Below are 12948 nucleotides of genomic sequence, written 5' to 3'. Positions count from 1 at the left end.
TCATTAGTAGTACTGAATATTATATCATTAACATAAATCTGAATCAAAAGAATATCATCATTTTCATGTTTAATGAAAAGAGTTGTGTCGATTTTTCCTCTTGAAAAATTTTTTTTAATCAAAAAACTCCCGAGTCTCTCGTACCAAGCTCTAGGAACTTGTTTGAGTCTATATAGTGTTTTTGTGAGTTTGAAAACATGATTTAGAGAATATGATTTTTAAAATCTGGAGATTGCTCAACATTTATCTATTCATTTATAAAACCATTTAAGAATGCACTTTTAACATCCATTTAAAAAAGTTTGAAATATTTACAACAAGCACATCCAAGTAGAATTCGAATAACTTCTAATCTTGCGACTGGTGCATATGTCTCATCATAATCGATTCATTCTTCATGATTAAAACCTTGGGATATAAGTCGAGTCTTATTTTTAATAATGACTCCGGACTCATCTTTCTTGTTTTTAAAAACACATTTTGTTCCAATGATAGTATGATTTTTGGGTCTAGAAACAAGTGTCCAAACATCATTTCTTTCAAATTGATTCAACTCTTATTGCATAGCTAGAATCCAAGATTCATCAAGAAGTGTTTCATAAATATTTTTGGGTTCAATCTAAGATATAAAAGCAGTGTAATTGCAAATATTTCTAAAAGGCAATCGAGTACTTACACCTCGTGAAAGTTCTCCTAAAATTTGTTCTACTGGATGATATTTCACAAATTTCTACTATTTGGTTGCATCTTGTATTAAATTTTGATGATCTTTCCTAATGTCTTCATGTTGAACTTCCTCTATTGTGTTCTTTTTGTTGAGATTGAGACTTTCCGTGTTATTTATACCTCATGTTTCTTATTAATGGATTTCTTAGAGAGTAGAGAATTAGATTCATCAAATACTACTACATGCATAGATTCTTGTCCATTCCAAGTTTTTTTTTATTGAATACTCTATAAGTTTTACTATTAGTAGAATACCCGAGAAAGATACATTCATTAGATTTTGCATTAAATTTGCCTAAATTATTCCTGTCATTCAAAATAAAACATTTGCATCCAAATACATGAAAGTAATCAATGTTGGACTTTTTCTCATTCCAAAGCTTGTAAGGGGTTTTATCTAATTTAAACTTTAGCATAACTCTATTCATAACATAATATACAGTACTTACCGCTTCGGCCCAAAAGTAACTAGACAAGTTATTCTCATTGAGCATTATTCTCGCCATCTCTTGAAGAAATCTATTTTTTCTCTCTACTATCCCACTATGTTGAGGAGCAGAAAAATTATACACAAAACCATTTTTATCACAAAAAATTTCAGTATTTTTTATTAACAAACTTTTTTCCCCTATCACTTCAGATACTTGAAATAATATAGTCATTTTTATTTTAAATTCTCTTACATAACTTGGTAAAAATATTATGCGCCTCATCTTTATGAGCAAGAAAGATAAGCCAAGTATATCTAGAGAAATCATCAATAATAACAAATGTATAATATTTTCCTCCTACACTTGCAACTCTATTTGGTCTAAAAAGATCCATATGTATCAATTGCAGTGGTTTAGTAGTGAAAATATGTTCCTTAGTTTTAAAAGAAATTTTTGTTTGTTTACCAAATTGACATGCATAACAAATTTTGTCTTTAAGAAAATTTTTCTTTGGTAAACCTCTCACAAGATCATTTTTTGAAAATTTGGAAATAAATTCAATGTTGTCATGACCTAGTCTTCTATGCCATAGCCAACTAATTTCATTTTGAGTTGAAAAACAAATAGCATATTGTGAGGTAATTTCTTCAAAATCGATTGTATAAATATTGTTGATTCTAAAAGTAATAAAATAAATATTGTAATAATGATCATTCAAAATAATTCACTTATCTATTTTGAAAGTAACTGTAAATCCTTTATCATATAATTGACTTATGCTCAAAAAATTATGCTTTAGACATTTAACAAGTAGAATATCTTCAATTACGAGAGAAGATTAATTACCAATTTTACCTATTCCTACGATTTTCCCTTTTAAGTTGTCTCCAAATATCACGTGTCATTCTTCTTTAGATCTAAGATCAAAGAAATTAGTCTTATCTCTCGTCATATGTCTTGAACATCCACTATCTAAAAATCATTTGTTTTAACTTGTGGAGGACTTCATGCATACCTATAAAAAGAATTAAAATGATTTTTTCTTGGTACTCAAGTTTTTTGAGTCTTTTATTTATTAGTATTAGAAGAAACGAGATTTTTAAGTACCCTTATAACCTTAATAGTCATTGTATGTTTTCTTCTAATGGGACAATCATGATAATTATGACCATTTCTATTAAAAAAATTACAAATAACATGTGGCATATATGAAGAACTTGAGTGATTGTAATAGTATCTTTATTTGACAAAATTATTTTTATGCAAGGAATTTTGAATACTAGATTTTGATGTAGAAAGATTATCAAATGAGTTTTTATAAGGTTTGTATTTTTGTTTTGGCATATATCCCAAGTCTGCCTTGTCAAAAACACATATTTGACTACCAAGAAGTTTTTCAAAAATTTTTTTCCATTCGTAAAGTTTTCAACAATATTTTCTAAATTAGTTTTTTTCTTCTTTAACTTAAGATTTTTATCTTTCAAAAAGATGCTTTCTTTTTTTAAAACATCAATTTCGTTTGTTAAAGAAGAATTTTTTTTTTCAAAATAGTATACTTTATACCCAATTTTTCAAGTTCCTCATATATCTCTTCTAAAATATTTTACAATTTTTCATATGAAAGATCTTTAATATTATCAAGAGTTGTTACCTTAATGTCATCTTTAGCCATAAGACAAAAATTTACTAATTCTTTATTACTTGTTTTACTATCTAGGCTACTTGAATCATCATCCTATGTAGGTTTCATTGCTTTCTTACCCTTATTTCGATCTTTTTTTAGCAGAGAACAATCTGGCTTGATATGATCAGGCTTATTGCATTTATAACAAATTAAAGTGTCATTTTTACCTGAATCTTTTTTAGAAAACTTTTTGAACGATTTATTCGGAGGAATTTTATTTTTCTTTAAGAACCTTTTAATTCTTCTTATTATCATTGCAACTTCCTCATCTTTATCGCCACTTTCCTCATCTTCATCGCTTTCATTTTCATGAGGAACAGTTTTAAGTGCCAAGTTCTTCTTGGGCTTTCCTTCTTCTTTTCCTCTTTTCAATGTGTACTCATGGGTGATATGTGACCTGATGAGTTTATTCATTTTGAGATTCTTGAGGTCTCTAGTTTCAAGAATCGCTGTCACTTTTGATTCCCAGCGTTTTGGTAGAGAGTTGAGAATTTTTCTTACTATTTCCACCTTGGAATAAACTTTACTAAGAGTTGTCAAACTGTTTATGATGTTAATAAAACGAGTGTATATACTAGAAATAAATTTATCATCATTCATCTTAAACATTTCATATTTAGTATATAAATTTTGGATTCCTTGACTTGTGAAATTCCTTCATAAGAAACTTCCAAATTATCTCAAATTTCTTTTTCCGTAGCGCAAGTCATTGTTCTATTAAATTCATTTCCATTGAAAGTATTATATAATAAATTTATAGCAGTTAAATTCAAAGTATAAAATCTATCGTCTTCACGATCAAACTCTACTTTTTCATTTAGACCTTTACTCCATTAATTACTTTTGTTGGAATATAAGGTCCATTTACAATACATTTCCATATTTGTCAACCTTGAGCCTAAAGGAATATTCTCATTCTAACTTTCCAGAATGAGTAATTGTCTCCACAAAAAAGTGGAGACCGATTGCTAGATTAATCTTTACCAAATGAAGCTGCAATATTAGTCATAAGATCTTAACTCAAAAGATAGTTAATCTTATAATATAGCCCTTACTTTGATAACAATTGTTGCTGATCATAGGTAGCACCTATGTCACCTAACAATTTTACCTATTAGACTAGCCGACCACCGTTTGTACCGATGCACCATAAACCATAGTCGGAGAGTCTTGATTCGGTGACACAGTCACAAACGAGAGTTCTCATGAGTGATCTGTTTGTATGAACAATACATGTCAATTAGTTCTGATACCAATTGTTGCCCAGATGACTAATATAGGAGAGGGTGAATTGAGTTGTATTTAAAAATTAACTATAAATCAAATACACAATATAAAATATAAACAAAATACGAAGCGACAATAAATATAGAAAGTAAGGGTAAGAGAGAATCAAATTCAGTATGTTAACGAGGTTCGACCTCACTGCTTACGTCCTCATCTCAAGCAACCCCTTAAGGATTCCCAAATTCACTATTCAATCTTCTTCAAGTGGAGATAGAAACCTATTACACATTTGAACAATACCAATACAAAGGATCCATGTAGAACACTCTCTACATTTGCAATCTCCTTACCTGTGGTGATTCAACTATTTCCTGTGTAGAACACTTTCTATACGTACAAGGGTTATACAAACCCTTTTATTGATACAAGAGCTGATAGTAGGTAGGTTATCAGAGAACACTCATCAATGAGTGAAATAAGAACAATACAGTGCAAACTATATCTCTCTCAAAATGAATAAGGGTTAAGGCTCAATGCTTAGAGAAAAAATAATGAAAGTTTTAAATGAATGTTGTATGCTCTTGGTATTATAAATTTGAAACTCTCAAATGGTCTATTTATAGGCATATGAGACTTCATATTTAAATTTAAAAAGATTCACATGTCAAAGACAATTTCATTTACTTTTTAAAAAATTCAAATAAAAATTATTCCTTTTAATTTGTCAAAGACAATATCATTCACTTTTCAAAATTTTCAAAACTAATCTTTTTACTTTTCGTATATGACAAAAAGAGTACATTTTACTTTTCAAAATTTTCAAATAAAATCATCTACCTTTTGCATAGGTCAAAAAGAGCATCACTTATTTTTGAAAATATTCAAAAAAATTAATCATGTATATGTGAAAGATGACAATCAATCATCTTTAATATTTTCAAAATTTTCAAATAAAATTATCTACCATTTGCATAAGTCAAAAAAAGTATAAATCAATTTTAAAAAATATTCAAATAAAGCATGCAAATGTAAAAGATGACAATCATTTTTAATATTTTCAAAATTCAAACATTTAATCGTATAATGCATATGTAAAAGATGACAATCAATCATCTTTCAAAATTTTTAAATTTAATTTTCAAAATATTCATACACATGTGGAAAATGTATTTTAGTGCTTTAAGATAAAATATCAATTTTGAGCCTTAATCATAATTTCAAAATTTTAAGAGATTTTCAACATTATTCTATGAGTTTTAATGTGAACTTGTTCATTTCTTATTCATGCTTGGTTCCTTCATGTGTTTGACTCCAATATATAGATAATTTGAGCCTGAAACTCTTTTATTCCTTGAATTTATTTGTTATCACGAAAATCTATGTGCAGATATATAATTACACGAAAGTTAAAGCCTTAGGTTCAACAATTACCAACTGTAAAAATATTGATGAAAACTTGACATGAGAAGTCTAATTAACAAAATAGAAAGAGAAAAACCACACTGAATTGATCAAAACTCTATTATTAGACATCATAAGTTATCCCCACTTTGAGAAGTCGCTTGCGAGGAATCATAAAAACTTCATCAACCTGCCTCACACTTCTTCGCAACCAATTATAGGCATAATTTATCGCTAATTTCTTCAAGAAGCTTGAACCCTTTGAAGCAACCACCTCATCTTCACCCATTAGATGAACAATATCTCCAACATTCAGAGCTTCATCCACTTTTTCTACCTCCCTTTCAGCTATCTCTTGAGTTCTCAGCCATGAAAATTCGTTATCATCTGATTCGTATGAAGCCATATTTGTAGTGTGTGGCAGCCTAGACATGAACACATCTTTTCTTATGAAATCCTTCAACTGAATTGTCAACATCTCCTTAAAAGGCTCCCACTCTATTATTGCATCCTTATATCCATATCGCACAATACATCGAAAAATGCTTAGCTCATGAGGCTCCACTCTTTTGAACAAAAATCGATCTTCCAAAGGCACTGTGCATATGGGTAGGGATTTGATCGAGATAAAGATAAGAACTGAGTGTAGAGATGAGATATTGGCTACGTAATGTGTGAAGATTGGGGAAATTCCTGGGACAAGCTCAGTGTAAAACAATGCAAGACCTGGGATCCGATGGATACTAGTATCTGAAGCTATCTCAACTAATTTTACCAGAGAAACTTTGTTATCAAGCTCATAAATGTACTTCTTGCGGTAGCCATAATTCCACAAATACATTATTGTCATCGTACCCATGGCAAATAACAAAGGAAGATACCCTCCATCCATAAATTTGTAGAGAACTGAGCTCAAGAATAGGAGTTCCAAAAGCCATATAGATAGGGCATAGATGACTATCAAGCACATGTTTGTCTTCCATATCATTACCATCACAAGGACAAGAAATGTGGATGTGATCGTAAATACGAATGCCACGGCAATTCCTGTGAACATAACAAAAACAGTGAAAATGGCTTCAATATAGAATTAGCAATTTATATAGTTTTGACAATCCATTAGAAACTTCCAAAAATTGTAGGCATACAAAAGAAAATAGCCAAACTTGAAGTGTTCAAAAGAAACATCATCCATTGTGTTTACCATAAGCGTTACCGATCTTCAATGTGTTTTTGAAGCCAAGAGTCACACCCACACAAGCCAACATGAGAATAGTGTTGATCTCGGGTATATAGACCTGTCCTTTGTATTTAGAGGAAGTGTGCACTACCTTAACCCATGGGAAACAACCCGACGCTAATGACTGTTGGATGATGGAGAAGGAAGCTGAGATCAAGGATTGACTAGCAATGATGGATGCCATTACAGCAACTACAAACATTGGCCAATATACCGATTCTGCATATTTACAAGAGATAGCTAGTCCAATCAAGTAGAAAAAAATGCAACATCAATGACAAATTTAAAAACAAAGTTTGTTGTAAGGCCAAGTGATGTACTTGGAACTGAACTATAGAAGGCATTGCTAATGTCGTGACTATGTTGGCGGAGATAGGAAGATTGGCCAAAGTAAGCAAAAACAATAGATGGAAAAACTATAGTGCATGAGCTTATCTGGATTGAGCGAACATTGAAGTGACCAAGATCAGCAAAGAGGGCTTCAGAACCTGATATTGTTTGACCAAACTTAGTATATGAGTGAAGGCAAAGTTGGGCAAACAAGTTGATCGGAAAAAGTAGTAAAATATTTTGGTACAACCATATATATTTTTTTAATATAGAAGGTTTAAAGAAAAATTACTTCAAGTAAAGCTTCAGCTAGCAATTAATTGACTAGAAATTTATTGAACTTGAAATTATAAACACATTTGAGTTTGATTGTGTCAAATGTAAACTATGATGTTTGTCAGAAATAATTTTAGTCACCTTACTTAAAAATACATGTTTTCAGACTTAAAACTTGAAACAATACCTATGTTATCTTATGGCTACGACAGAAAAAGTCAATTAATACTGCACGGTACGCACCTGTTAGGCATAGGATGACGCCTCCAAGAGAAATCCATGCATCCTTCTTATTCCTCTTGAAGTATTGAATGATATATATTGGATTAATTGCTTTGATAACACTTGGATCGTACTTAAAGAAGTTGAACAAGCCAATACTTCCAATGAAAAAGAACCAAATTGTAAGTATTGGAGCAAAACTGTAGCCGATTTTATCTGTCCCAAACCTTTGAATTTGGAACAAAACAATCAAGATTCCCACTGAAATCCACATGATCATATTATTAGTAAGTCCACTAGCAGCTTCCTTAACTCCTCCCACCGCCGACAACACTGCATGAAAGACATCATGATATATATTGTTATCACATATTGATGAATAAAATGATTAAAAAGAAATTATTAGACATAAAATTAGTTAGTCTCTAGATATCGTATTACCTGAGATGCATGGTGTAAGGATTCCATCTCCAAGAACCATAGAAGTGCCAAGCATGGTCATGAACAATATGAAGAACTTTATTGTTTGGCTATTTTCAAGCATGGACTTCACAAAGGATGCCCTCTTGAGCCGTTGATTTGGCACATCTAGTCGGTAGTTGGACACTTCTTTATCTTCAGCTTGCTGATTAGGTGTCAAGCTTGCATTGGCATGGCGGCATAAGAGAGAATACAAAGCAAAAGTTCCTCCTATATATGATTATCAAAATATTAATTAATAGAAAATACTTTAATGATGAGAACATTGATTACATATTTTCTGTTAATTAATAAATAAAAAATACATTGATTTCAGACGTTGTTTACATATGTGTATATATATATATATATATAATATAAAAGCCTCATGTGTGAAGCTTGTATTAACTTATTGAACAATTAAATCCCGTGACTATTCGACTAACTGGTGCATGCATACATTAAATAATTAAAATTTGTAAGTTGGAATATTATGCAGGGGTGATTAGTTATGTCATCAAGTTTCACCATGGATCAACTTCAGACTATTAAGAATAATTGACTTCACAAAATAGTTACAAATTGACATGGTTTCATAAGGTACTTTAGATTATAAAATTATTTTTATTATAAAATAGTTATAATATATCAGATGAAGTTACATCAGCTTATGGACTTATTTATATGAAATATCTTTGTGGTTGTAGAAATACTATGACAAAAAATAAATCACAGAGTAGAGCATGTAATCATTTATATTACCTTTGCTTGGATGCCAATCGAATATAATATAATAGCTTTGACTATATACATTAATATAAAAATAACAAAATCACAATCATTAGAGATTTTGCTAGGAAGGTAGTGGTAGGCAGATGTGATTGCAATCTTATTGGATGAGCTTTTAGGGGTAGCTAGGCAAATTGAAATAGGTCTCTTTAAATAAAATAATACTCTATTTGAAAATATAAAGTGTGAGGATCTCAATAAAATCGTACGTGCATGAAAAAAACTTAAAATATTGGAATTTATCTCCAATATCAGGGAATAAAACGCATACATCCCATACCTAAAAGATGCTGTCATCAAAAAGGAAAATAAATGAAAACATTGATGATGATAAGCATATGTAATAGATCAGAAGCTTACCATCACCATTATCGTTGGCCGCTAGCACAATGAAAACGTACTTAATCAAAGTGATTAACATGAGAGAATAAAAGATAAGAGACAACACTCCAAGTATATCATCATTGTGCTTAATCCCAGTAGGGAAAATACACGGTAACACATATAAAGGTGAAGTGCCCAAATCACCATATACAACACCGATGCTCTGAAATGCTAACTTCGTGATTGTTTTCCAATCTTCGACCTGCAATTAATTAAATGTCTTACATCCCATACATGTAGAAAACTCAAAACTATTGATTATAACATGCAAATACGAAAACAAAAATATTAAAAAATAGAGGAAATTAAAATAGAAAAAGTAAATTACCTGAGATAAGCCTTGGTTTGTAGTGAATTTACTTGCCTCTAAATCGAAAGAATCACGAATAGCCGACTTTTTGCGAGATAGCATGATCTTACCTTTGAGTATGTCATCTTTTTGTTCTTCTAATATTTCTTGATCTACATGATGTTCCTCTCTTGACCTTTCTTCTTCCATGGGATTAACAACCTCCAATTCTCTCAAACAATCAACTATTCTAGGAATACTGTTGATTTTCTCAGTGAAGTGTTTAAAATAGCAATGCCATTTTAAGAGATAGAACCATATTTATTCAAGCTTCCATGTGTGCAATATGCATGCTCGAAATTTTGCATGCTGTACGACTAGCCAAACCAGTAGCAAACATGTTGTTCATGTAGAATATAGAACCCACCTAAAGATAGGATGTTTTGTGAAAGAATAATGACATGCTTACTACTTTAGAGCACTAATAGTGGACTTGTTAAAGTTAAATTTTAACTAAAGAATAACTTAAGTGTCAAATAAAGTGCAGTAATGGGCTCAACAAATGAATAATATTTTTAACTTCAGATCGTATTGCTAGCCAAATTTGTTGAGCTGAAGGGGTTGACGAAATATTATTTTTGGACTAAAAAATGATGTTCCTCCTAAGTTCTTTCATGGGGTGCTCCGTTTTCTGGCCACAAAACCTTATTGCTGCTGAAAACATTTCTTCCATCTTAGTTTCTTATACAATGTATAAATTCGTTTTTATTAGATTTTGATGTTCGCAGGGTTATTGATAATTCTTATACTTTTGTTGGTGGAGTACGCAACATTTTTTAAATGATTTTCAAGTTTTTGTGTCGCAATCTATTGTTATGTGAAAATGAATTTTTAGAATTAAAATAATGAAAAGTTAAAAGTTAATATTTTAATATAATAATGAAAAATTTGTTGAGTCTATTATTTAGTGTTGTAAAAAATAACTAGTTAAAATTTATAAAAGTGATTTTTTTAACTAAATTTTAGCTAAAGTTTATTGAGGCCACTACTATTGCTCTTACTACTACCTTTTTACTACTCCTTTCATTTTTTTTTTTAAATTTTTTTGTTTGCTTAGTAGTTAAAGAAGTGACTATTAAAGCATCCTTAATAAATTAGCTAAATAATAAATCCATCCATATTTAGTAACGGTAGAGATCCCAAAATAACATTATATTGGATTAGCTAAAGTAATATTTAGACTTTAAATATTACTTTAGCTACAATGAATTTCAAAAGATTTTCCAAACTTGGAAGTAGTCTGTAGATAGGCAAATATATATTTTATTATTTTTTACCACTTATATCCATTTGCATAAAACTCAGTTCATACTAAAGAATTAAATCCAAGGATAGGAAAGAAATGTAGGAAAGCAATGCTCCCTGTAGGAGAAACCAAAATATTACAAAAATAAAAAGAAACAATGTCAAAAGGAATTGCTATAATTGGATGAGGAATAAGTAGATTCTTTTTAATTATTAATTATTAATTTAATTTAATTAAAATATGATTATTAATTCATTTTTTAACTCATAATTTAATTAGAATATAATTATTAATTAACATATAATGGGTAGAATGATAAAATATGATAAAATAAAATAAATTAATAATTACAAAAAATTAAATATTTTTTTAATTATTAATTATGTATTACTATATAATAAAATAAATAGAAAATCTAATGTGAAAATTTGATGTAAATAGTCAAATTATATTATTTTATTATTATATAATAAAAATAATAGCTATTCTAAAACGAGGATTTATGTAAATAGAATAATTAAAAGTTAAATTTCTCTTCACATTAGCTAAAATTGCCCTTTTAACTTTGGATAATCCATTAAGAGAATTCTCAATGAAGTTGTATATTCTTTAATATTTTCTTAATAATTAAAAATATTAGAAAAGATATTTTAAATAAAATAATAATAAAAATAAAAATTCCAAATACACTATTATAATAATAATAATAATAATAAAGGTGTGGTAAGCAGATAGCAGTAAGCATCGTCTTCCTTCAGGAAATAACCATAAAATAAAATGCATATATGGGGCTCTCTGGGGAGTTGAACTTTACAAAAATTACAACTATAAAACGGTGCGACAGAGACTATGCTCACCCAGAGAGAGTGCAACTCGCGACGGAGAGGGAGGAGATCGGCGAATCTGGGATGACGGGCCTTCCTATTGGCCGTGGCCTCCGCTGCGTGGCGGTGGAGCTGTGAGGTGAGAGATAGAGAGAGAGAAAGCGTGGTGAGAGAAAGAGTGAGAGACGGAGAGGAGAGAGAACGTGGTGAGAGGGAGGGATTTACGTACGGTGGTCCCGGGAGTAGCGCGACCAAGCTGCGGCAGTGTCTTGTGGCCGTTTCCAGCGAGAAACGGTGGCTGTCAATAGAGGGACATGGGGTCTTGCTTTCTGTGGCAGTGCTCTGTTTTTCAGAAGTAAAAACAGAGGTGCATATGGTGGCCAAGCGGACAGTTTTGGCTGTCAATGGAGGGACGTGTGCATAGAGTTGGGAAGTGGACTATCACACGGTGGCTGAGCAGACAATCTTGGTGAAGCTGGGCGGACGTTTGTGGTCAGGCGATGGTGGCCAGATGTGGTGCAATGGTTGCGCGCGGTTGCTGAACTTCACGTATGATAGGAACGTTCTCTCAGTAACAGCTTGTTGCTGCGGCTGAGGTCGTGAGGGAGGTGGTGGCGCACGGTGAGGCTTTGGGCTTTGGAGATGGTCGTTTACGGTGGAGGGGTGGGCTACTGTGCAGCGGTGGCTGTGTTGAACGTGTGGCTAAGACGGGGGTTGTTTTACGGTGGTTATTGCAACTCCGTGGGGCAGATCACGGTGGCTGGTTGGATGGATAAGCTGAGGTGGGGCTTGGGATGCAAGATTTACAGAGAAGAAGAGAGAGAGTTCGGCTGTAGGGCTGTTGGGCAAAGAAGAAATAGAGAGGTAGAGGAAAAACAAGAAGAGAAACTGATAGAGGGAAAGGAAGAAACCGAGATGTGGAGAGAGAGCAAACTGAGTGAAAATCTGAGTGGGGGCACGGAGAGCAGTTGTGGGGAAGAATGAGAGAATTTGGGAGGGAGTTTGCGAGACGTGAGAGAAGGCAGAAACGGGGAGGACAGGAAGTAGGAAGGGAGTGTAGGCGTGAGCTGTTAGAAACCAACTTAGGAAAGATACAGCTGTAGACGTAAATATAAAGTAGCTGATAGAAATCAGCTGAGGAAGGATATAGCTGTAGGCGTAAATATAGACTCATGAGAAGGTATGACATAGGCAAGATCCTTGCCGAGATATCTGTGATTCTGCAGAACCAAAAATAGAATTGCAAGTTGCTAAAAGAATGTGCGTATTAGTTACAATCATTCACCAATATATGGAAGACTACATAACATTAAAATAATACCCACACCAAAATGTGATAAAAATAATACTTTATTAAATT

At 31.7% G+C, this 12948-nt stretch overlaps 1 protein-coding gene across 6 annotated transcripts; it reads right to left on the bottom strand.

Annotated features, from left to right (window-relative positions):
- Positions 1–5458: 5458 nt before the first annotated feature.
- Positions 5459–12707, bottom strand: LOC122298450 (potassium transporter 5-like). 6 transcript variants are annotated; one of them, XM_043108184.1, is made up of 9 exons: positions 11818–12703; positions 11622–11720; positions 9590–9717; positions 9146–9371; positions 7979–8227; positions 7559–7870; positions 7030–7197; positions 6674–6928; positions 5459–6516 (listed from the first exon to the last, which is right to left on the bottom strand). In XM_043108184.1, exons 3-9 carry the CDS (start codon positions 9602–9604, stop codon positions 5594–5596), a joined length of 2148 nt encoding a protein of 715 aa, XP_042964118.1. In that variant the 5' UTR covers positions 9605–9717; positions 11622–11720; positions 11818–12703; the 3' UTR covers positions 5459–5593. The 6 variants fall into 6 exon arrangements, with proteins under 6 accessions (XP_042964118.1, XP_042964119.1, XP_042964115.1 ...); XM_043108185.1 differs by having other exon boundaries at positions 9590–9703; XM_043108181.1 differs by having other exon boundaries at positions 9498–9717; positions 11818–12702.
- Positions 12708–12948: the final 241 nt, after the last annotated feature.

The sequence above is a fragment of the Carya illinoinensis genome, chromosome 16 (assembly GCF_018687715.1).
Source record: "Carya illinoinensis cultivar Pawnee chromosome 16, C.illinoinensisPawnee_v1, whole genome shotgun sequence".
NCBI lineage: Eukaryota > Viridiplantae > Streptophyta > Magnoliopsida > Fagales > Juglandaceae > Carya > Carya illinoinensis.
This window is presented reverse-complemented; position numbering and strand designations above follow the sequence as displayed.

Coding starts and splice junctions, on each gene's coding strand:
- LOC122298450 (XM_043108181.1), bottom strand. CDS start 9,668: ATGGAAGAAGAAAGGTCAAGAGAGGAACATCATGTAGATCAAGAAATA. Junction 8,228..9,145: donor GGCCAACGATAATGGTGATG/GTAAGCTTCTGA, acceptor AATCATATATAG/GAGGAACTTTTGCTTTGTAT. Junction 7,198..7,558: donor CGTCATCCTATGCCTAACAG/GTGCGTACCGTG, acceptor AAACAATATCAG/GTTCTGAAGCCCTCTTTGCT.